Here is a 26187-nt window from a genome sequence, read left to right as displayed (position 1 = left end):
GGCCATAAATGACGGATTTGCACTGTATCCATATCGGGTAATATCAGCGGCTAGTAAACTTCAATCACAACACTGCAGCAACCAATGCACTGCAAAAGAAACAGGAGCAAATGGGCCTCGCAACTCACCGGCTTATCCAGTCGTGTAAAACACGGTGGAACTCCGTGTGCGAGATGTTTGATCGGCTGGTGGAGCAGCGGTGGGCTGTTGCTGCTGTGCTGTCGGACCGAACCGTGACCAAGCTTCAAGATGCCAGGATCCTGGAGTTGAAGGATGAGTACTGGCAGATGATGGAGGACACACAGTCTGTGCTGTCAGCACTTAAATGTGCCACCACGGTTATGTCTGCAGAGAAAGACGTCTCCATCTCGAACACTTATCCCGTCACCTTCGGCCTCATCATTATCCACCTCATGCCCAGTGAAGAATGAGCCCAAAATTCATCGAATTCAAGACAAAAGTGCGGTCCTCCCTCATCAAGCGAATAAATGTAAGCTAAACTTTTTATCTTACTTTAAATGATTTCCATAATAAATAGCCAATTGGAGTAGGCCTAATTACATGCATACTTGCGTCTTATCTGCGTTGTGTTGCCTATTTAGATACAGCATTTTTTTCTTATTGATTTCCCCCATCATTTACAGGTTCAGTCTGATGAGTTTGTGTCACCCGCCACCATGATCTCATCAATGCTGGACTCTCGTCACAAGCACCTGGGCTTTCTCACACCAACACAGAAAATGGCTGCTAATGTGAAACTGGTTGAACTGGGAGAGGCAGTGGAGATCGGTAGGGCGGCTATCCCAATGGCTGGGGGAGACGAGGAGCCTGCGTTGTCTGACACGGACGAGGGGAGCGCAAACACTGGAGTCACGGCCTCCCAGTCCCAGGTCTCTGCTATGACACAACTCCTTGGGAAGCACTATACCACTCAATGCCAGTCTGGCATCGAAAGAGCAGAACTTCATAACTTTCTCAGGGAGGCTCCCCCACCCCTGGATTGCAATCCTACAGACTGGTGGAAAGTGAATGGAATAAGGTTCCCCAGGCTTGCCAAGTTAGCACGGAGGTACCTGTGCATCACGGTGACGTCAGTCCCCTCAGAACGGGTGTTTTCAGTGGCTGGACTGACGGTTACCAGGCTGCGCTCGCGTTTGACCCCAGAGCATGTTAACGTGCTTATCTTTCTCAACAAAAATCAGTAGACTGGTGCTGAAGTTGTATGTGAGTTACTGGTTATTTTTATGAAGCTTTGTTAATTAGCCTAATTCATTGTTAGGTTGGCTAATCTCTCTCTCACCCTCTTTCTCGACTCCGGTGCCTTTTTGGATAGTTTTGAGTTACATTTGGCAAAACCTGTCAGACTAAAAGTATTATATATTTTTGGTTAACTTATTGTTTAACATGATTGTTTTTTATATTATTATTATTATTATTTTGGGGGAAAACGAGGGTCAGTTGTGTTCATCAGCACCGGCTTCTAGATGCAAGCTCCGCTGCTTAAGAGCACAGCAGCGCATATTTTCAAGTTCAACCATTGAACGGATCCGGTTGAACTGCGACAAGAGTTGTTCATCTTGTAATAAATCTCTCAATGAGGAAAACACGCTGTTTTTTGTATGTTCATTGCATTTTTAATATAGCCTATAAATAGTGAATTTTAATATAAAAATATTAATGATTAATCGAAAATCGATCGTTAATTCTCCCGACGATCGATTAAGACAATTTAATCGAATGCCGATCCCTAAGTACTACTACTAGTGCTACGCTAGTCCAAGCATCTTTCAAATTGTACCTTGATAACATGTTTTGAAGAGGATCTATATAGCTGTCTGCAGTCCAAAGGCAACTTTCTAATGTTAACAAGATCTTCAACGTTCTTACATAATTGATAGGCTATACAGTCATATGATCATAATTACAAAAATACTAGTTTTATATGATATGAAATATGATAATATTTCTAAAACACAGTGTATTTAAGCTCTGATTCTTAAAAACCTATTTTAAAATGTGGGCTGGCTGGCGGTCTAGCTTAGGGCCAATAGGAGACCTCAGCACATTCTGTCCCCTCCTCCTTATTAGTATTCAGTGCAAGTAGTTAACTAGGGTGCATTTGGGATCCACTAGTACTCCTAGTAAACATTTTAAGCCTCACTAGTTAACTGGTTGAATTTAAATGTATATCTCACTAGTTAACTAGTCAGGGCACAAGGTTCACTAGATAACTAGTAGACATTTTGAGCCATCACTAGTTAACTAGCAAGGTCAAAAGAGCCATCAACTAGTTAACTAGTGAACTTTTTGCCTTTACTAGTTAACTACTGAGTGATTTTGGGTGTTACTAGTTAACTAGTGCAGAAAAATGCCTGCCACTAGTTAACTAGTTCGCTAATTTTCCACTTCTTTTTTGTAACTAGTTAACATGTCAGAGTTTTTGCAGCACACTAGTTAACTAGTAAGACTTTTAGCGTCACTAGTACGGTCAGAAGGCCACTAGTTCATCAAAAAGCTTACACGTTGGGACTTGAGTGCTACTAGTGCCGCTCCTGGCGTCACTTGTAAGGCTTATGTAGGCACTAGTCGGACAAAAGTGCCACTAGTTGCTGAAAAATAATGACTAGTAAAATGTTTCTTTCAACTAGTAAAACAAAGTTCCAAACTAGTGTGACCAAATATCTAACAAGTGCTGCCAAAGAGCTAACTAGTGTAGGCAACTGCCGTCTGATATCAAGGATATGGAATAAATACTCAAACGGCTTGCCATAGAAGACAGAGAGAAGAGTGAGTGAAGAGACGAGTTAGCGGGAGACAGAGAGAGAAGGCGGTGAGTGGAGCACCAATGAGCAGCTTCACATGTGTATGAGAATGGACAGGCTAGAGCTCAGTTCTCTCACTGAACTAAAGACAGACAGTGAGGGAGTGGAATATAAGAGGGACAGAAAGACAAACCTTAAAACTGTTCCATTGTTATGATGTGTTCGGATTGATATGTTGTATAATTGGCTGAAACTGTTAAGATGTGAAACGTTAACAAGAGAAAGGGAAACTCAAGCTGCTGCTCTTTAATCTTTTCTAAAATTAAGCTCTTTTAAGATGCACACATTTTCAAAAGCTATTTTATTTATTTTCTCTATTTTATTTTAAATGCAGCCCGAGTGGAACATTAAAATATCTACAGTATTATACTGTATATCTGTATAGTTCAAGGGACAATAAATATTATTTTTGAATTGTACTTTGTTTGTTTGATGAGACAGTCAGTTGTTGATTACATGCAGACGTTGATACAGCTACTAGGTCACAGCCAGAGATGTCGGTAACGCGTTACTCTAATCTGACCTCTTTTTTCAGTAACGAGTAATCTAACGCGTTACTATTTCCAGACCAGTAATGAGATTAAAGTTACTTATCCAAGTCACTGTGCGTTACTATTGTTGTCATTCTCCTTAGTAAAGATATATTTTTGCTTTCTTCTTGTGTCTCGGGGAGTGACGTATGTGCGACAATTAAGCCACGTTTTCAGCACGAGGACAACTCACGTGTAATACCACGCACCAACACAAACGTAAACAACAATGGAGGGAGGAGAGAGATGCGTGTTTTCTAGCTGGAAATACAGTCACTATTTTGAGTTTGTGTCAGCTAAAGATGACAGTATTAAGTTTCGTTGTACTCTCTGTGCTGGAGACAAAGTGCTGTCTAGCTTCAAAAACACTACGTCAAATGTGAAGAAACATTTGGAGTCGCAGCACGGCACAGTCAAAGTGACAGAGCAAGTCCCACCAGGTGGAGCGAAGCAGAGAGCTGCGACTAAAGCAGGAGGTCCCCCACCACCCAAACAACCAAAGCTGGACCTCGGTGCAAAACCAGTTAAGTGGGGGAGAGTTGAAGAAGATGGTCGGGCAGTTCGTTGGACTCATTTTTATGTTGAGGTGTTGTCGGCAGCTGCTGAAAGTAACTAATAAAGTAATTTGTAATCTAACTTAGTTACTTTTAAAATCAAGTAATCAGTAAAGTAACTAAGTTACTTTTTAAAGGAGTAATCAGTAATCAGTCTTCGGATTACTTTTTCAAGGTAACTGTGGCAACACTGGTCACAGCTAATGTATAGCACTCATTCTAACGCCAGTTAGTCATTTTGATGTTCCGGACCTTTGCTTGAGGACATTTTCTCTAACTGGACCTCGATGAATTTTAGTTGAATACACCTGCTCTAAAGCATGTACCTGTATCTTAGACTCTATTCCATCTAAGCTGTTCAAGAATATTTCACCCCTAATTAATACACCTATATTAAATATGATAAATATATCTTTACTGTCAGGCTATGTTCCACAGTCATTTAAAGTAGCTGTAATTAAACCTCATATTATCCTCGAGAAAGCAGCTGCTTCACAATTGTATGAATTCTTAAATGAGAATTGTTTATTTTAAGAATTCCAGTCAGGTTTTAGAAAACATCATAGCACAGAGACAGCACTGGTTAAAGTAACAAATTACCTTCTTTCTGCATCTGATAATAGACTTGCCTCTATCCTGGTTCTTTTGGATCTGAGGGCTGCCTTCAACACTATTGACCATACAATACTACTACATAGATTAGAACCTTTCATAGGTATAAGGGGAATGGCACTAAGCTGGTTCATGTCATTTCTATCAAAATGGTCTCAGTCTGTATCTGTCAACAATGAATCCTCTACACAAACTACTGTCAGTCATGGTATACTGCAAGGGTCTGTACTTGGACCTATTCTGTTCATCTTATATATGCTACCATTGGGCAATATCATAAGGAATAACTCGATCAACTTTCATTGTTATGCTGACGAAACACAATTGTATCTATCAATTAAACCAGATGCACAATTTCCATTAATTAAACTGCAAGAATGCCTCACAGACATAAAAACATGGATGACCTGCAACTTTTTATTATTAAACTCAGACCAAACAGAAGTCATTATACTTGGCCCCGAGCACCTTCGGAAAAAACTGTCCAACAATATCATTTCTTTGGATGGTATTACCATGACCTCCAGCACCACTGTAAAGACTCCTGGTGTTATGTTTGACGAGGATTTGTCTTTCAGATCACATATAAAGCAAATTTCAAGGACTGCCTACTTCCATCTATTGAATATTTAAAAAATCAGGCACATTCTAAATCATAACAATGCAGAAACACTCATCCATGCTTTTATCTCCTCCGGGCTGGATTATTGCAATTCCATTTCATCAGGCTGTCCAAACTCATCATTAAAGGCCCTACAGTTAAAACAAAATGCTGCAGCACGGGTTTTATCAGGAACAAAGAAAATGGACCACATCACTCCAGTATTAGCAGCTTTGCACTGGCTCCCAGTAAAGTCCAGGATTGATTTAAAATACTTTTACTTACATACAAAGTGCTCAATGATCAGGCACCATCCTACCTACAGGATCTTTTAAACCCCTATTGTCCCTCTAGGGCATTAAGATCCAAGAGTGCAGGTCTGTTGGTGGTTCCCAGAGTTCACAAAATAAGATCAGGTGCTAGAGCTTTTGGGTACCAAGCTCCGTCCTCTGGAACAAACTTCCAGTGTTGATTAGAGAGGCAGACAGTGTGCACACATTTAAAAGCAGGCTGAAGACTGTCCTCTTTGGTGCAGCATACAGTTAGGACTGGTTTTAAACTCCTTTTTTAACATCCTCATGGACCCTTCATTTTATGGAATTTCAATTATTGTATTGTAACTGTATCTGTGTCATTGTGTTATGTAACCATTCTTTGGTATTTTCCTTCTTATCTTGTCATTTTACGGTATTGTTGTATATTGTCATTCGTGTTTGCTGATTTGTGAAGCCCTCTGAGACAAATGTGATTTGTGATATTGGGCTATATGAATACATTTGAATTTGAATTTTAGAGGGGAGCCTGTCACAGAACCAGCACTCTGACAGCTGCCCCTCTTTGCACAGATTGTTGTCCTACCTTTCATATAGACATCCACAGTCAGAGACTTATTATAGGAATAAAATAACAAATCCTCAGAGCTTATCTTAGTACATTTACAGAAGTACCGTACTTAAGTATCATTTTGAGGTACTTTACTGGAGTATTTCAAGTGTACTTCTACCCCACTCAGAGGTAAATGGTGTACTTATACTCCACTACATGTATTTAATCCCTTTAGTTAATTAATGATGGTAAATATAATCAGCCCTTAAATCAGACTTTAGTTCACCTGCAGTAAATCCAGCAGCTACCCTGCAGTATACAAAGCCATTCAAACTAGCTGCACCTTTACCAGCTCTGAGAACACTTTAATGATCAATAATTATAAAACATATCAGAGATATTATTCTGAGATGATGACTACCTTTACTGTCGCTCCTTTAAGTACATTTAGATGAGAGTTCTTTCTACTTTTACTGGAGGAACATTTTGAATGCAGGACTTTTACTGTGACAGAGTATTCCTACACTCCGGTACTTCTACTTTCACTCAAGTACAAGATCTGAGTATTTCTACTTTCACTCAAGTACAAGATCTGAGTATTTCTACTTTCACTCAAGTACAAGATCTGAGTATTTCTACTTTCACTCAAGTACAAGATCTGAGTATTTCTACTTTCACTCAAGTACAAGATCTGAGTATTTCTACTTTCACTCAAGTACAAGATCTGAGTATTTCTACTTTCACTCAAGTAAAAGATCTGAGAACTTCTCCTTCCTCTGGTGTAGATGAAGTATGGCCTTCTGTGCACCTCCCTCTAAATGAATGACTGTACAGTTATTGGGAAGCCTCCTCTACCACATCTGTAAAGCAGCAGGCAGACACCACCTGTTGGAGACCTGACAGTTAACTCCGGGAGCTTTTGCTCTGTCTTGTAGCCAGCAGGTGATAGTGGGATAGAGAACTAGCCGCTGTTGTTTCAGAGTTGTAGCTCTGCCATCGTTTCCCTCCTTGCTGTGCCTCTTTGCGTACACATGTGATCATTCAAATTTAAAGTGCAGTTCTTGGCGGAGCTTCTCCTCCTGCACAGTATCAGATGGCTCTTACAAAGAAACAAAGCACTTATTCAAAAATGTAATTAAATACAAAGGAATTGAATTGCAAACGTTCCTTGTAACAACAAAAAGGTAATCTGAGTACTCAAAAGCATGACCCCCAGCACTGATCCAGGAAGAGCTCCCAATAAAATATTACATACTGGAAATGCTGCTCTTGAAAAGGGAGTTTCTAACATAGCCTCAGAAAGGAGACAGATCATCTCGTTAGATCATCTTCATCCTACAGTCACTAAGCTCTCTATACTCCCTGCCTTCAGTGAATTCATCTTGTTGTCACACCACAGACACTATGCTGCTGGTCTGTCTGTGTGTTCACAACTCACATCTTTAACTTTACGCAAGAAGACTTGAGTTAAAACATCACTTTGAAATCAATGATTTAAATGCAAGGCTTGAATTCCAAACTTCAATCACTGTTTGTGACTTTGCTGGATAAGAAAACTAACATGCAGTTAATTTTCAAGCTTCAGGTGTGAGATAATCTTTCACAACTAGTGCATATCATTAGTGAATCAAAGTAGAAGTTTATTTTCTCGGGCTGTAAACAGTGTTGTGTTATTTACATTTTTCTATCTGGTGTCAAAAGTATTGCCTATTGAAACTGTTATTTAAGATTTGGAATTCACCGTCCACAGTCACAAATACTGAAGTCTATTTTCTAACCTAACAATGATCTGATAATAAAGAAATATTTTATCCATCAGAACTGAGTCAAATGATTAACAAAGCACAGTACCAGTACCAGAAACACCCAGCCCAACCAAGACAATGTCAAAACTAAAATGTGCAACTCATTGTATTAGTGGTCAACAGTAAATAAACAATAAGCCACTGTGTGATTGGACTTTAAGGAACAGTGTCAACCAGAGTTGTGGACTCGAGTCACATGACTTGGACTCGAGTCAGACTCGAGTCATGAATTTGATGACTTTAGACTTGACTTGACAAAATCTAAAAAGACTTGCACTTTGGCGTGGACTTTAACATCAGTGACTCGCATTTGGACTTGGACTTGCCCCTTTTGACTCGAAAAGACTTGCTACTTTCCCCAAACCCAAAGCCTAAAAAGTATGTTGACATGGACTGCGCTATCTCTCTTTGCACCTGTGTGTGTCTGTGTGCATAACGTGTGTGTGGCACGACATCCAATCAAATTAGATCCACGTTGTTTTTGATCTGACAGCATCCAACCAATCAAAGTACTGGACAACCAATGAGGTGGAACAAACTATAAGGCGCCAAGTAGGCAGCAATGATACCACGGGTAGTTTCGTTTGGATTTAAAAACTTTGAGGTGGTCAACAAAAAAAGAGCTGCAGTCTGTAAAACATGCGGGACGAAGACAACAGACGGAGACGCGACAACTTCCAACTTCGTTCGACATTTGAAGTAGCACAAAGAACGGTAAGTTTTGAATGAAAGCCAACACTAGCTTATCGGCTAATTGCTAGCTAGCTACATATCAATGAGACTGTAAACGTCACCTTGGCTTACGAACACGCTAAACGGTATCTCCTGTGGGTTCATCAATGGATAAGTTCACTATTTTGCACTTTGAGCCCCCTTTCTGGGTCGTCTTGGATGAAATAGAAATGTTGACGATTGGGCGAGTCTCCAGCTTTTGGCTAATTTGGAATCGCCCCCTGCTTCAGAATGGTTGGCTACAGGCATTCATAACATTGTCCTTAAAACAACCCTAAACATTCGTTTTCAAGGATGAGCAAATCACCGAGTGGTAAGTCACTACCTAGACACAGCCGAAGGACAGAGCGCCCTTTTGTTCTGGGCACTGAACATGAAGTCTCTTCCTTCACTCTTCCGAGTGGCCACCAGAGTCTTGGCAGTGCCTGCCTCTAGTGCTCCAGTGGAGCGAGTTTTCAGCCATGGTGGCATCATACTGCGTCCCCATCGTGCACAAATGACTGACAGACTTTTGGCCAATTTGATCTTTTGCAAATGCAATGCAGCATAGGGCCCTGACATAGAAAAGCACAACTCTGTTCATTGTCATGTTCATGACACTTTACATCTAGTCCCCTTCCACACACACACACACACACACACTTTTTTGGGAGTGAGGATATCTTGTATAAAGTGGTGACATGTTTGAAAAGGTTAAGGTTACACTTTGAAATTAGTTAGAAAGACTGAAAAGTTAATAAGTGGTAACACATTTGGAAAAGTTACATTCAACTGTTTTTGTGATCCTCCAAATACCTGTTTGAGGGTGAAGACATGTTTTTTAGTTCAAGGCTAGATTGAAGTTTTAAGGTGAAGAGTGTTTTGCAAAAATGAGGATGTTTTCGTTATAGTGCAATAAGCAATGGAAATAGAATGTCAGCACTTTCTGTGGAAATTACATTTGCCTTTGTTTATTTCAAATGTGTTTGAACAATGTTGTTGGTTTGATAAATATATACAGATCTTAAAAGCATACATGATTTGTGTAAATATTATTTCTCCGTTGTTAAAAGGACTTGAAACTCAAACGGTAGGACTTGGGACTTGACTTGAGACTTGTCGGTCTTGACTTGGGACTTGACTCGGGACTTGCTTGTCTTGACTCTGGACTTGAAAGCAAAGACTTGAGACTAACTTCTGACTTGCAAAACAAAGACTTGGTCCCACCTCTGGTGTCAGCTCCCTGCAGCAGCAGCTGAGCCACGATACAGTTCCTCTTTACAGAAAGGTTAAAGATGAAGGACAGCACTTCCTGCTCTGCTGGGCTCGCAGCATACTTAATGACCTTCTGTGGGAGTTGCTAGACATTTCTGCAGTGATCATGAGGTTTAGCCAACATTTCTGATAATTAACAATTCTGCGTGGGATATTGAACCAGTCTCCTGAATACAGAGCGCTGGGTTTTGTCAGTCGAGTGGATTCATGTTGGGAACCCTGACAGTCCAAAGAGACCTTTAGAAACAAAGCAACTTGAAAGTTCTTGCCTGCCTGCTGCATAATTATTCTCTGCAACAAACAGAAGGGTCATTTCATTTTAATTTGAGGAGTTTAGAAAACCAGAGTTCTGGTTAAGGCCAATTGTGAATCTATGAAAAGGTTTTGGCAAAGAAAAAGAGAGAGTGAACACAGATTCACTCATTGAAAACCTGACGTGTTATAGCCAGATACACAAAATGTTTTATTTAGTCCATTACTAAAGTATGCATCAGCTGTCAATCTAACTTTACTAAAGTTCACATACACAGTTGACTCATGGACAACAAGTTTTGTCAGATGGCCGTCTCCAACACCATGAATCGGGCCCATACAGACCCTGACCCAGTGATATGAGACGTAAAGCTGCATTTGATGGACACTCGGACCTACATGAAGGCCTCCAGCTACAGGTGTGTGAATCAGGGCTGCAGTAACACAACACCTGATTCAACATTTCATAATTTAAGAGTGTTAATACGACCTATCAATTAAGACATATGTCTTATCAAGAAAAGGACCGTTGATTAGATTCAATAATATTAATAAATATGTATTTATTATTTTAACATGTGTTGGTCCAAAAGCATTCAGAATAGACACCTACCAATGACTGCATCATTTACAAACATACAGCGGGTCTGTAAGCTCCCAGACGGACCTGAGTCCAGTGAAACCGTCAGAATAAAGCCATTCCAGGGTAATAGGTGCACAGCTGCACGGTGGTGTTCATGATTTACATTAAGCATTATGGAGATATTATGTATTTTTTTGGATTTAACCAAAAGTCTCCATCCAAGTGTACATTTTAACTGGCAAGAGAAACACAATAATATATATTTCAATTTAAATAATACTTTGAGGAACTAACCCAGATAAAAACAACATGTTAGAGTGTTTACGAGCACTTCTCCAATGAAAGTTAATATTCAGTCTCATTTCAGCCTTGGTTTTGGTCTTCATCTTATCCTGTTCTTAAGTTTCCCAATGCTTCAACATGTCCACCAGCTTGGTGCTAACCTTTTCTGTTGGCTCTTTGGTGCGGGGCATTAAGCATACAGTGGGTATTTAGAGATTCATTTGTTATAATATGCTCCTTTTTGTGGTTGAAAAAGTGCTATTAACAGCTAAGGTTGCACAACAGGAAAACAGAACAAGGAGCAAAAAGATGCTTAAAAGCTATTTAGAGCTGTAGAGCTGCAGAGTTGTGTGATCATTTGCTGTGGGTAAGTCACTACGACAGCACCCGCCCCGGTACACATAGTTAACTAATCCATTTTTTGTATAGAAATATTCATTAGCGCAGCTTTGAAGCTCTGCAGTGCAGTTAGTGGTGAAGCTTGCCTCACATTAACAAAGGCCCAGGTGTTCACCAATCATCCCCGGGGTGATATGGTCGAGAGAGCATTCCAATTAGAGAAACAAGTGCAGCTTACTCTCCGGCTTCAGATGGACGAAAGGTCTAGCACACAATTAGGCTAAATTGTGACAGGATTAGCATAAAAGAAGACAGTGATAATGCTCATGTGATGACCTACAATGCACTCTACTGTACAGCCACTATGACACTACCACACTAGCTAAGAGTTAAGTCGAAGTCTGACATTAATCTGTACATTCTAACGATTTAAATTCAATTACACCATGAATAGATTTCTCTCTCTTTCTCATCTTTTTTCACAGCTCGTAACCTTTAGAAGTAGCTCACTGCTCATGTAAAATTCAAACAGCCTTGGTCTGTCGGTGCCTGTCTGTATCCATTGTGCCATGCGTTCCTACCTGGGAGACAGGAGCCGTGGACATCTTGACACGTTGTTGAAACAGAACACTCAGTATGCGGTTTTGCTGCTCCAAGTCAAACACCCGAGTTCGCAGCTTCACACACTCCTCTTTCAAGTCCTAAAGGAGAAGCACAATGGAGTGATAACTGATGATGGGGTATTTCAGAGAACTACACGTGTAACCGATGCTAATGTATTAGGACCAGGACACAATGCTGTATTCATAGAAGTGACAGTTCTCTAAAACCTGTCTACAGAATGGTAAAGTGTGGATTACAGGCGTTCTGCTGGAGAACCTTCACACTTCAGATCAGTGCTTTCTGTTTCAGAAACAATATGTGGTTTGGAACATTCATTTAGGTAGTGAGCTCTACACAAATGAATCAAATTCTATGGTGAAAAGTAAATACATATATATAATCATTGTAATTAAGTAGTTTCATATACTTCGATTAATGTAGACTTCATACTTTCCCTGCACTACATTTATCTGACGGCTGTAGAAATTATGCTGCAGTAAAGTCCAAATACTTTGAAGCAGATAGTCAAGACCTTGATTTTGATTCTTAATTATTATTATTAAAATGTGTGTACTTTTCAATATACTTTTGAAATGTATATTGAATATTTCTTCCACATCTCCCTCTTATTTTTCCATTGTGGTGCAATACATACAGTATTTCCTGATTTTTCCCCCCAACATATACAGCAGAAGTGGGATAAATCATTGTTTAGCAATCAGAATCAAGACTATAAACGTGTAAGTCTCAATCAAAAGTAATGCCACTTTGGAATTAAACAGATAAAAGTGGTATGATACATTTACACAAACAGTAAATACTGTTGTGTGTTTCTCCAGCAGACTGGTTGGATGTGCCTCACACAGTTGATTGTCAGTAGGTTCTGCTGTCAGTGTTACGCTCTCATCAGAGGTTTTTATTTTTATTTTGTCCGTCGGCTGGTTTGCACTGACAAACATAGCTTCTTGAGATCTATTACACATGTAATCATGCATGACATGCTTTGTAACGGGAATATCATATGTAATATTATTGTCGAAGAACATTAGATGAGAAATGACGTGCTGCTAATCTTTGTTATTGTAATTAACATACAGTCACTAGTTGTGAAGGTCATCACTCCTCTGACTGTGGGGGGACAGACTAACCTTCTGTGTGAGCAGCGCCTGGACCACCTGGTTGGCAACCTTGAAGAGACATGAAAACACACTCAAAATATCTTATCATGCATCATGAGTCTGGTCATTAAAGAGGATTTCAGAGGATCTTTGAGAGGCAGAGTGATTGTAAATGAAAGTGACCATCTACAAACACCATCAGAGAGAACTGAGAAGCGTGCGAGGTGCTGTGAGGACACCCTGACAGCGGGTTGCATCACAAAGTCAGATTCAGTCAAATCACACAGCGGCTGCCTGCAGTTAGTATATCTAACTTTATTCTCAGCACATAAATAAACCAAAATATAGTCATAAAAACCTGAAAGCTAATTATTTTCTCAGAGTTTGACATGATTTGAAAATAAAAGGTTATAGTAAGTAATCAAATTCAACTTCTTAAGGTATTTATGTTTATAGCTCTTGTTCTTTGTAGCAGATGACCTTGTACTTCTGCTGTTGCTGTCATGGTGTTAGAGCCTAGCTCAGTGTTGTCTTCTTCTACCATTTGTTGTGGTGATGAAAAGTGTGAGTAAATAACTACAAGTGTGTGTTGCATTACCCTCCTGACACACTGATACACTGATCATGCGTTTAACTGGCTGACCTCAAACCGTGTGATATAACTAAGTTAATTTGACTGATCAAATGTTTATATTCTTAACCTGAAATGTCTTTTTCCCTTCCTGCTTCTTATATTTCTGAAGCGGAAGCATACATTACACATTACAGCTTCACACTGGACAACTGTTTTTCCACCATTGTGCTGCGAGATGATTTCCCTTCATCGATCAGAACTACTTGCCTCAGAGCAGGACAGGAGGCCCTCTGAATGATTTCCCCAAGAAGATAAATATGTCTAAGACTGAGCAGCAGGAGGAGAGACTCATCCCACCGCTGGAACTCGAAGTGTCTGTCCTCATCCAGAATATGTTAAATTCTCAGGGGCAGCCATCTCCATGGTAACACATATAAAGCCTGCTTCAAAGATACAGTGCAGCAGTCTTGGTGGCCAGAGAGGGGGGTGGGCCCATTCAGAGACTCCGTTGTCTGTCCTCAGTTAGAAATCTTCCTTTTCCTGGTTGTCCTCTATGGACCACACTAACACCACCTGTACCCGTCTGAGTGTGGATCTCTAAGAGTGCGAGTCCTGACAAAAGATTACCATGTCTTACCTGAAGTGAAAAATTCAAGTTTGTAGAGTTTGTTTTTATTTACTTCATTTAAGTATAGTCAGGTACGAGCTACCTCTCATCCACTTTCCATAACAATGCTGCACATATTTTATTATTCTGAGGACTTTGCAGTCCGTAGTTTTTTCGTACCGGATTAGATGTAAATCTAATCTAATTCATATCTCAAGTTAACGTAAAATAGTTTTAAATCATTTTTTGTTTTGTCTGTTTTTCTTACTTTGGGTCTCCTGACTGTGTTTTTGTATGCACCATGTACACAAAGGCGTATTCCTTGTATGTGTAAACCTGCTTGGCAATAAACCTGTTTCTGATTCTGATTGAACATTTAGTGGAATTGGCCACTGTATTTCCTTTTATGGAGATGGAAGACATTTGATACCACTGTCTAATCTGTGTAAGAAAGGATCCAGAGTGGGGTTAGCCTAGTTAACCATAATACCTGGCAGAGGAAACACAAAAGATTGGCTTTAGCTAAAAGACTGGAATTGTGAAACCGATTACGTTAGCTTGGTTGGGTCCATAGTGGACCGGATACACACACTTCTAAAACTAATTCATTTACACACTTTATCTTGTTTATTTAAGGTGTACAAAAAAAGAGAGATATGAAAATTAACTACTTCTAGAAATTAGACTGCCCGGTCAAAAGAAAGGTCACAAGCCTGTGGGGGCAGTGCTACGATCTGGGGTTGCTGCAGTTGGTCTGGTCTAGGTTCAGCAACATGCCCAAAGAATGAGGTCAGCTGACTCCCTGAATACACTGAATGACCAGGTTATTCCATTAATGGATTTCTTCTTCCCTGATGGCACAGGCATGGTCCAAGATGACAATGCCAGGATCCATCGGGCTCAAATTGTGAAAGAGTGGTTCAGGGAGCATGATACATCATTTTCACACATGGATTAGCCCCCACAGAGTCCAGACCTGAACCCGAGAATCTTTGGGATGTGCTGGGGAAGACTTTGCGCAGTGGTCCGATTCTCCCGTCATCAATACAAGATCTTGGTGAAAAATGATGCCACAGAGAATGCGTGCCGTAATCAAAGCTAAAGGCGGTCCAACGGATATTAGAGTGTGTGACTTTTTTTTGGGCCAGGCAGTGTATATTTGGCTATTGTACTGGATTAAACGAATAAGCTAGATGTGCTGAGGTGAATACTGATGTTACACACTACAGTCCTGGTTATAAGTGTGTGTGCACAGTGACAATGCTTCCAATCAGCTCCGACCATAGTCTGTATCATTCTGACAGCAGATACAGCCAGTGGGGAAATGGGAAATGTCCATTACAATATAAAATACATTTTCGTTCTGTATGAAAATTCATTATGGGACATTGCAGTGAGTTATTGTAAAAGCAGATAAGATATAAATATAGACAACTATGGTATATCAGAAAATGTTTGTGTGTGGGATCAGGAACACTCACCTCATCGAGACAGCGTTCATACTGCTTCCTCTGAGTGTCGTTCTCCATGGACAGAGCAGAGTTCTCAGCCTGTGGACAAAGCACAGACATGAACTACAGCCATTTCTTTTGATCACTTTTGCATGTGAAAATCCAAATAACATTCTGTTAAAAAGGCTGTAGAGGTATGGTTTCATCTCTGCTGAGATTCAAATAACCATGATACATAATATGGCCATACCTGCAAAAATAAAGGTGTAAGATAATACCCATGAGCTTTTGATGATAGTATCTGCTCTCTCACACAGAGCAACAGACAGAGATAGATCAAGATTATCTCTCCCCGCGGCACACTTTTCAGGTTCACTGGAGGAAGATAGTTCTAAATGAATGGTGCTTTTAATTTCAGGCATCCCAGCTCCTGCAGACCTTCACTGAGTCTGCTCGGCTCACTGCCGGCACCCCAAGTATAATTCAATTACTGCCAGAGGTTTTGCACGACGGGAAACAAAAAACATTCTGAAAACTCAGGAGGTGACTTTCTACTGAAATGATTAATCCAGTAAATCTTAAAGGCTAGGCTACCTGAGAGAGCTTGTTTTCAGTGCTGAGGGCAGCTCCTCTGAACAACAGGTTCACAGACCACAGGAAATGCTCACACTGACAGGAGTGTGCACTCCACACAGCTGAGCAGTGTCAATAACTCTGAAAAATTACTTTCCTTAAAACAAAACTGCAGCATCAATTATGTTTTTATGGAAACACATTTGTTCCCAGGTTATGTTTTCAAGATGTATACCACATTCTTAGATAGAAGGTTAGGGTGAACAGGTCAAGCAAACAAGGGACATTGACCCATGACACAGCAGTTTGAGTCAAATATAAAGACAAAAGTCAATGTTGAGTTCATTTAAATTAAGCTACCTAAAATACATACTTTTTTAAGGCTAAACCATGATGTTTTACTAAAGCTAAGCACTTATTATCCGTCTTAACTTACCCAACTACTTTAGTTTTGTTGCCATTTAGTTTGATTTCAATTTACAATGTTATGCATGTTTTTAAAACTGTGACTGTGTAGAAGCTCCATGACCTCCAAACATGATATAAAATTGGTTTAGGTGTAACGGCAACCACATTTTTTCAGGATTACAGGCCTGTCCAACTAAAGCCAGGTTAAAGGCCAAAGACAAACACCAGTATTTCTGGTCCACTGGCTAGCTGCTGAAATGGTTCCTTACTTCCTGAAACTAATCACAGTGGACCACACAACATGTTTCTACTCTGTCTTTTCTGAGGAAGGATCTGAGCAGTGTTTAAAGGCCACGGGTCAGCCTGAGCGCTGCAGCTGCTGTGTGTAAAGGTCAGGGGTCCAAGTTATGAGTTTGAACTTTATATGTTTGAGCATTTAATATGTGTTATGTGAGCTCACACTTGCTATGTGTGTACAGTAACAGTACCAACTGAGCACGATTATTAACATAATACACAGTAGATCGCAAGTAAAAACATAAATAAATCATGTCAATAAATAATGTAATCTGGCTTAAAATATCAGTTTACAAAAAATGAAACTGAAAGAACTTTACCTATATACATATATGTATATATATATTACTTTTGCAAAATAATATCCCCAATGATAAAATAAATCACTTGCAAAGTTGCAAATGTGAGGCGGCGTGTTTACCATCACACTCTCTAACCCCTGCACACTGAACATGGCTGTCGCATCATTCAGAGGTTTAGTCTGTGCCAATTACTCGGGATATTCGTCTTCGGTTCAGCAGATGAGAGGAGTCAGCGACTTCTAGTCGCTCAACAAGAAAAAGCAGAGCAAGCTCAGTTTGTTTTTATTATCCATCTTTTCCCTCTTTCTGTGCTTCTTGGAGCAATTTGGTCTTCATTTTTTATGGTAGATTATATGGAAGGTACCCAAGTGTGCCATAATGACTGGAAAGTAGATTCCAATTAAATGGAAACCTTGTAATGTTTCTCCAGCTGAGCGTTAAAGTTAAATTACAAATGTGGGTTAAAATAAAGGCCTCCACTATGAAGAGTCAACGGCTCCACAAAATACTGTACATTAAGAAGGATCCATCAGTCATAAAGGTAGACAAGAAACTTGATGTTATTTAATGCACTTTATACAAAAGATGTGGTTTTGCAGGCTTTCTTAAGTATTAGAGCACAGGGAAATTAAATCACTAAAATGGTGATGTGGTGGACGGAGAAAAATCCAGCCAGCATTTTTTCTGGTAATTACTTCAGCTAGCACACACTAATGTGACATCATAATGATGCAACAACATTTGCAGTGGGTGCACACACGTGCTGCATGGGATCATTCACTAAGATAATGAAATCTGTTTCTACAGTTTTCTGATCAGCACATGCACAGGTCATTCAGAATCTGGAGACTAGGGGGGATTTCTTTCTTGATTCTTTTTTACCTACTGCAGTGCCTGTGCCCCAATGCTTTAAAGCAGGAGAGGTATTTCCTTTTCTATTTTCTTTTCAAAGAGTACAGATAGATAATCACTGCACATGCAGGACACTAGATAATCGTCTGAAGTCTGGCACAGTGATTGACCAGGTGAGACAGCGTCTCATTAATGCTGAAATCATTCGATGGAAGGAAATTTTGCAGAGATTACTTGCCATTGTCAACAACTTAGCAGATGCTGCTAAGTCTTCTGTGGAATCTTTAAAGTACTTTGGATTATTGCAGAGGCTTTACAATGCGTTCAGTAGCTCCGTTCACCACTTGGCAATTCTCCAGAAGCATGTCAGAGATTTGTCTGTCAAAACCTTGTCCACAAAAAGGTGGATGCTGTGAAAGCTGTGTGCTACCAGCTGCCTGAAATTCTGGACGCATTGGAAGCTCTGAAAGAGCACGCAAGGGAGAAGAAAGGTCCAGAATGTGTCTCCTGCGCTGAAAGCCTCATTGAAAACCTGATGAAATGGCCCTTCATGGTGAGTACCATTGTTTGGTACAATGTGTTGTACCACATTAATAGGGTTAGTAAAATCTTGCAGAGCCCCAGTGTTTCTATTGAGAACGTAAGAAGAGAAATCATGGCAGTGTCAGACTGGCTTGAGGAATTTCGGGAGCATGGTTTCAATTCTGCAAAAAACAGATGCCAGGGAGATAGCAGAGAAGATGGAGGTGAAGATGAGCTGGCCTGAGGTGCGATAGAGAAAGACCAGAAGGGAGTTTGATTATGAGGGGAGAGAGGAAACACTGTCTACTCCAGAGGAGCTCTTCAAAAGAGAGTTTTTCCTCCACCTGATAGATACAGCCCAGGTCACGATTAAGGCGAGATTCTCACACATGCAGGCGTTCTTTGACTTATATGGATTTCTCTACTGCACTGACTTATTGAAAAGTACAGAACAGGGAGGGAAGTTAGATGAATGCTTCTACAAACTAGAGAAGGCAATGGAGGATGTCGATGCACAGGACCTGAAGATGGAAATAATAGGTGATGTTAGGTCCTTTCCCCTACATATCTCAACAACATGTCAGATGTTAGGTTATATATATAAGGAGAATGTCCTGGACATGTATCCCACTTTGAGCATAGCTCTCAGACTTCTTCTCGCTCTCCCTGTGACAGTAGCTTCAGGTGAGAGAAGCTTCTCAGCACTGAAGAGGCTGAAACCCTATTTGAGGTCCACTATGTCCAAGGACAGGCTGTCTGCCATTGCCTCCATTGCCATTGAACATGAAGTCAGGAGAACACTGGATATGGAGTCAGTGAAAGGAAGGTTTGCTGAGGCCAAAGCTCGCAGGGTTAACCTTTAGTATGACTGATATCAACTGTGCCACAATATGAAGACTAAAGCAGAATTGATAAAGGAAGACAAAGAAAAGGCAAATATAAAATACAAAGACATTCAAGGGAAAAAGAAAACAGGGACTAAGAAGAAGATGAATAAACAATGATAAAGAAGAGCAGGAAGAATACAGGCAGAAATGAGCAGGATGAACACACAGACAAAAGAAATGAAGAGAAAGAAAGTGACAAAGGAGAGATAGACATGGACATAACATTCCAGGGAGAGAGATGCATAACAAGGAAGAAGAGGGACACATGAGGAGTGAAAGAAGGAGAGCTTAAGTCAGACAACTACAGAAGGTAATCATGTAACAGTACATTTCAATATCATCTCTGTAACTACCTGAATAACCTGCTGTTATTTTCTTTTATCTGTCAGTAAAACAGAAGTCCATCATGAACTTCTACCAGAGAAGTCCTGATGGACAACCAAGGTAATTGATGCCCATTTAAGGATATTTAGTTTCATATTCATTTGCATGTTGTTTATAAAAACATTTAGAGTGAATGCATTCGGTAAGAGTCCTAAAATGTTTTTGTATTTAAGGTGGCGTTCCGGAGACCTACACCTCAGCTATGTGTGAAAACCAGTGAGAAGTCAAAGCAACCGGTAGGACTTTCATTCTTTGACATTTATGTAATGGAAAACATGAGCAAAAATGGACATGGATGTTATTTTTCATTTTCACACACACACACACACACACACACACACACACACACACACACACACACACACACACACACACACTCACACTCACACACACACACACACACACACACACACACACACACACACACACACACACACTCACACTCACACTCACACACACACACACACACACACACACACACACACACACACACACACACACACACACTCACACTCACACACACACACACACACACACACACACACACACACACACACACACACACACACACACACACACACACACACAGAGTCTCTCTCTCGCATACGCACAGATAGACCCATGTGTCTGTTGTGATTTCTTCTGAAAAATAAATATTTGGCATTTTGACATACACTGGTGTTATATATCTGAAACTTTATTCTGTCATTCGGTTCACCCTGTCTTAATTTAGTGTACGGTCGTATACTGATAGGTGCCTTTGAGGTGGCCCCTCCTGTTTTTTTGCGTTAAAAAACGGATGAAGAGGGCCCCTGACTATGTTCGCCTTAGGCCCCCAAATTGCTAGGTCCGCCACTGCCTGCACTGGAACACCGGCTGCAAATTTTGACAAGTTCTATATTCTGTTGCACATTCATTATGTTTTAACCCTAGGCTGCTTTTGAACTATTGTTATGCTTCTAAGATTTCACAAGTGATTTAAATAACAGCCTAACCCTAAGATAGCAATTTCCACCACATAACCAAGTCTGACACAACAAAAACATCGATAACACGGGGCCCTGCAGCAGGGCTCTGCAACACAACACTGTGATTAAAGCAGCATTTCATTGGAGGGACCGATTTGGACTGTGCAAAAGTGAAAAAGAAGTGCTCATAAAATCACTATGATTCAGTAACGAGACTACATGATCAGGATACAAAAAAAGGTAACTGTATTTGATTACAATAAAAAAATAATTAATCTTAAAACTGTTGCATTTAAAAAATAAATGACAGTCACAATACATTTTGAAATAAGGATTGATATTTTATAGTTGACGCGATGAAATAATTCTTTTTATGGTTTATATGTAGGCCTTTATGCAGTAGGTGGACAATTGATTTATGAATCAGAAATACAGTCTATGCTTTTAATTCAATCTTCAAAAGCATTTGTTTGGTTTCTTCTTTTGTAAGGTTACATTTTTATTATTCCTTTTTTGACATGTAACGGATAACATTTTTAAAGTAACCCCTTCCAAACCTGCATGTGCGCATGGTAGTATTGTAGATGCCACATCAACCGCAAAACGCCTATCCTCTGTTTTCACTGCAGAGTGCAGAACACGTGTCATGGGTCAGGTGTGCCGTTACACTGAGGCGGTGACGGTTCTGACGGATGTCTGTTTCTCTGATGTCTGTGTAATAGGCCTACATGCAGCTTGTGCCAGGTCCTCCGTTTTTTATTTGCCTTTTCACTGCCATGCAATTCATATACATCCACACTGGAATTACAAGATTAGTTTTGGGTCAACCTTTGTGATTCATTTGTTTAATTCTGTTTTTAACACACTAACGTTTCTGGATTAATCGCAAGTGCTAAAGACTTAGCGTTGACAGCGCTAAACACATATTATGATCAAATAGACATCACTGTTTTGTATCAGACCATGGAAAATCTGCCTTGTCCTTTGTCCCCAAGCTGCACAGTTGCTCCATGTCTCAAATTAAAAACATCTAAATAGAACACATCAGGCGCGGCGTTGTGGGTGGGCCTAACAGACCTGGGCCCGCCTACTTGTACAACTGGCCCACCCTAAATGACTAGGAGAACATATATTTTCTTAACTTTTATTTTTAATTATTAAAATTAGCATTTAACTACACCGTTAAGACTAAAAAACGTTTCCATTGGAAAAAAATAAAATAAAAGACAACATTTATTCGGCTGTTATCACATGGGAGGTCTGGACCAATCACAACGGGCCATTATACGTCGCCCCAGGTTACGCTCGCACACGCACGTTACTATAACCTATCACGGCACTTGTTGACATATGTGTGTAAGACTGACTGAGATGTATTCTGTACTATTTACCTGCTCCACACCATAAGGGGGTGCTATTGGTATTATATGAGATGAATATGATTGGTGACGTCACACCCCCTATATATATGAATGTTCTGCGCGGGATTTTTCTCTTGGCCCGCTCCCAATATGATGAAGGCTGGAAGAGCAGTTCCTTTGTTTGCTGTATAATAAATATGCCCTAAAGGCTTAAGGAAGAATTCGTCTCGTCTACCTTTCTAGTGTTGCACTATTGGACTCCTGCTGTGTGTTGGCAGTACTCCTGCTAACAGCACTGAACATGTTTTTAAAAAAGATTTTAAAAGTGTCATAATCAACTAGACGTGCTAGTCGCCCTCCACAGATATATATCATTTCTGTTAAAGTGAGACTACCAGTTGGAAACAGTGTTAACTTTTGTAATTAAAAGGCCTAGCCAAAGTTACTGTGGCCCATCCAAAATGGAAATCCTGGCGCCGTCCCTGGAACACATGTAGATGTAGAATGGACCATGCCGTGCTCTTTACCTCCAGGGCTCTGAGGCGCTGCAGCAGGGGGTTGCTGTCCTCCGACCCTGCGGCGTCCAGCTCAGCAGGCCTCTCTGCGGTGGAGGCAGTGGGACCCTCCAGGCTGTCCTGCTGCTTCCACATCTCCTCCAGGAGTTTGTCCTGAACACACAGAGAGCAGATCAAAGATGCATGCCTTAAAGTCACAAAGAAATGAAAAATAATTCTTCATCATACTAGGCTCAGTAATAAATCTTGATAAACTGCACACTGAATGCCGCCACACACTGAACATACACAACTTTAAAACTCATAAAGCCAGACTTAATGAGGGAATATGGAATAAAAAATGACCCCATGTAATGTGACTGTGAAGTGTATGTAGGCTGCAGCATGTTGAGTTATGATCCCCTGATCTGTCGGATGAAGCTAAAACCAGCACACCTGCTATTTAGCTTCATGTGTGTGCCACAGCTCCAAGTGTTAGAGGGCTGAGTGAGCTTGTGATGGGACGATGAAGATATTACTACATTTTCTTTGAGCTACATCAATGGTCTCATTGCTTAACCCCCGCAGATTTACATTATACATAAGAACAATGTTCAGTACCAAACAGCTGGGTATTCCAAATGTACTAAGACAGCTATTGTACTAACACTGCAGGTTACTCCCCTCCATAAATGTGTTTGTGTGGCCCTTCACAGGCATAGGCTTCATTTATACTAGGGACACTGGAAAAAGTGTCCCCCACCACTTTTTCTAACAAAGTGACGCCCATGGAGACGGGCCATTATTTGAGATGTTCATTCTTGGAATACCTGCTTTTATTGGAGAATGTACGCTGTGTGTATGCCAGCACCTCCTTTATGTCTTTAAACAGATATCTTCTTACCTGAGTGCAGAGTCTGGCAGCAGAACTGTTCTGGTTTTCGTTTATTTTATGATTAGTATTGACCAATGACATGTTGGGCGCAAAAGAGGCCAAACACACGGGTCGTAAGCCAATTCCTAACAATTTAGCTTTTTATTCGCTGTTTTATTTATTCATCAGCATTCATATGCAGCATTCTGTTTAAATATACTATTGGCAGAATCTTGTCTGTACTTGGTCTTGGTGCTGAGAGCATTTTCTCCGGCTTACAAACTCGGACAGCTGGGGGGCTGGTGATGTAACAAGCTGAATCGAATGACGGCTCACATGAGTTGGACTTTCCAACAAGTATCTTATGTTGAGGGGTGGTTATGTTTCTTTAACAGACAGGATTATCAAAATAATACATGCCTGATTTTCATAAAAAGGGTGGAGCCTGGGCCACAGAAGAACCTATTACATCTGGCTGCAGGTTTTAGTCATGGGGTCCACATACTGTATGTCGACATTTTAGTTCCCATTGCATTTGTGCAGCATTCAGGTGATGTTGGAACAATCTGATAAAATGAGTCCCCAAATGGCAAACTTCTCTGAGCAATAAAATACAACACATCCTCTTTATTCATGAACACCTGCGCTCTCGTAGTTCCAGTCTATGTAAGGTTTTAGATTTCTGATTCTGACTCTGGCTTTTCAGATTTTGACCTCTAATTGTATGTTTAAAAAAAGCTAGGTTTCATCTCAATGTGCTGAATGTCAGAACAACATTGGCAAAAATAAATATATGCATTTCAATTACACTGTAAAAAATATTTGGTGAAATGAAAACGAGAATAAATGTCTTTATATTGTGGGGATTACGCTTGTTTCCTGCCTTATAACTTTAGCCTCATTTGTTTGTATGAGATGAGACGTTCTTTGACAGGAGTTTAGTGACCAGTAATGTAAAGTGGCATTATTAAGCAGTTAGAGTTAGTGATTAATGGAGAGCTGCAGAAACCAAATATTAAAAAGCCTTGATTAAAAAAGAGGATGGATGGTGGCGTAAAAGGACAGGAAATAGATTAAGCTGAGTAACATTAGACCCAAACTAATTAGTATTTTTAATCATGAGTCTCCTTTGCATTTGGTTGATGGTTCAATAAAAGTATATATATAAGCCTGTATCAGAGCTGATCATCGGTTGGACAAAAAACAGCTCTCACACAAACACAACAAGGGGACTCAGCAAGAAAACTATGATATTATAGAATTCAAGCTTTTATTTAAGTTTAAAAAGTTTTATCATGATAACAATTGAAGAATTCTGCGACGATAAGGCGATATCCTGCATGAGTCGTAGGAACTACTTTTACCTTATTAAATATACTTTCTGACAGTTATACATTTTGTCAGTTTCCAGACAAGATGTCATTTAACTCAAATCCAAATGGTGAGAGTAAGCACAGCAACATGACATCAGAGTTATCAGACTGAGAGGATGGTGGCCCCTGCTGTACCTTGTAAGCTTTCATCAGGTCCAGTGGGTCCACTTTGGGCCCCTCGAGTGGGTCCTGGTTCTGTAGTAGCGTCCGCACCGTCTCCTCCATGCTGCATTCAAGAACAGAGCAGGCAAAAGTCAACAGAACCCCACTGGATTGGAGAACGTGAGAGAAAAAACAAGACTTCAAACTCTAGGAGACGATGGGCATGATCAACAACATTATAGTCTTTTATTTATTAGCTGTTTATGATTAAAAACATTTAAATATAATCACATTGTTGTTTTTCTTTAAAAAATGTAATGTTTTCAGTAGCAGTCCACGGATCATATCGGACAGAATATGATTATATTATATATATATTACATTTTTCCGTTGGGGAAATGAAAGTCAGACAAGATGAGAAGGTGGCTGTGCCTGGGAGTGGAACACTCTCTGAACAGTCTTTATCTGAGTTGATAAAGGGAAAGACATAATGGGGCTGAGTTAAGAGCGTTTAGAAGACAGATTCAAGTTTAGAAGGTATTTCAAAGATGAGGAGCCCACAATAGCTTTAATAGCCCACCATTAAACTGACCCATAGGGGCCTAACCTGATGGATAATTGCTGATACACATATGACCAAAAATAAATCTTGAAAGGAAGACATCTACTTTTCCTTCCTGTCTGCCGCCACGCAGGAATGACAGTTTGAGGCGAGAGCCTGCGATTGAACTTGATGAGAGCATGGATCTTATCCTGACCCTGGGAGGGGAAAGAGGTAGCTCACTGAATTAAAACCTCAGCCCTGGTTACAAAACCATTTTTATAATGGAAATGTGCGCCTGGAGGGTATTGGGATGAGTGACACGTTTTTCATGTCAGCTCTCATGTGGTAGTTAGTTATTGTACAGGGGGAGGAATCTCTGAACCCAGGTACTCAAAGCACCTGGCCCCTGGAATGTGAGAGAGTATCGTGTGAGGGAGTTGAGACGAGTGGAAGTAGTGATCAGTGGTTTAAAGTAACTAAGTACACTACTCAAGTCAAATTTGAGATACCAGCACAATTTTGTGCTATACTTCTGCCCAACTATTCAGAGGTAAATGGTGTACTTTTACTCCACTACATGTATCTAATCCCTTTAGTTACTTTACAGATCTGGATTAATGATGGTAAATATAATCTCCCTTAAATCAGACTTTAGTTCACCTGCAGTAAATCCAGCAGCTACCCTGCAGTATACAAAGCCAT

The 26187-nt window shown here is 40.3% G+C and overlaps 1 protein-coding gene across 1 annotated transcript in view; it reads right to left on the bottom strand.

Moving 5' to 3' along the window:
• The window catches only part of LOC134867756 (nck-associated protein 5-like), a 79848-nt gene that overhangs the window by 26620 nt on the left and 27041 nt on the right, over window positions 1–26187 (bottom strand). Inside the window, exons 3-7 of the mRNA XM_063888557.1 lie at window positions 24975–25065; window positions 22626–22766; window positions 15575–15643; window positions 12943–12981; window positions 11773–11892 (exon numbers count right to left, since the gene is read on the bottom strand). Of these exons, the coding sequence (XP_063744627.1) occupies window positions 11773–11892; window positions 12943–12981; window positions 15575–15643; window positions 22626–22766; window positions 24975–25065 (460 nt within the window). The remainder of the gene's footprint in view (window positions 1–11772; window positions 11893–12942; window positions 12982–15574; window positions 15644–22625; window positions 22767–24974; window positions 25066–26187) is intronic.

The sequence above is a fragment of the Eleginops maclovinus genome, chromosome 7, assembly GCF_036324505.1.
Source record: "Eleginops maclovinus isolate JMC-PN-2008 ecotype Puerto Natales chromosome 7, JC_Emac_rtc_rv5, whole genome shotgun sequence".
NCBI classification, from domain to species: Eukaryota; Metazoa; Chordata; class Actinopteri; order Perciformes; family Eleginopidae; genus Eleginops; species Eleginops maclovinus.
This window is presented reverse-complemented; position numbering and strand designations above follow the sequence as displayed.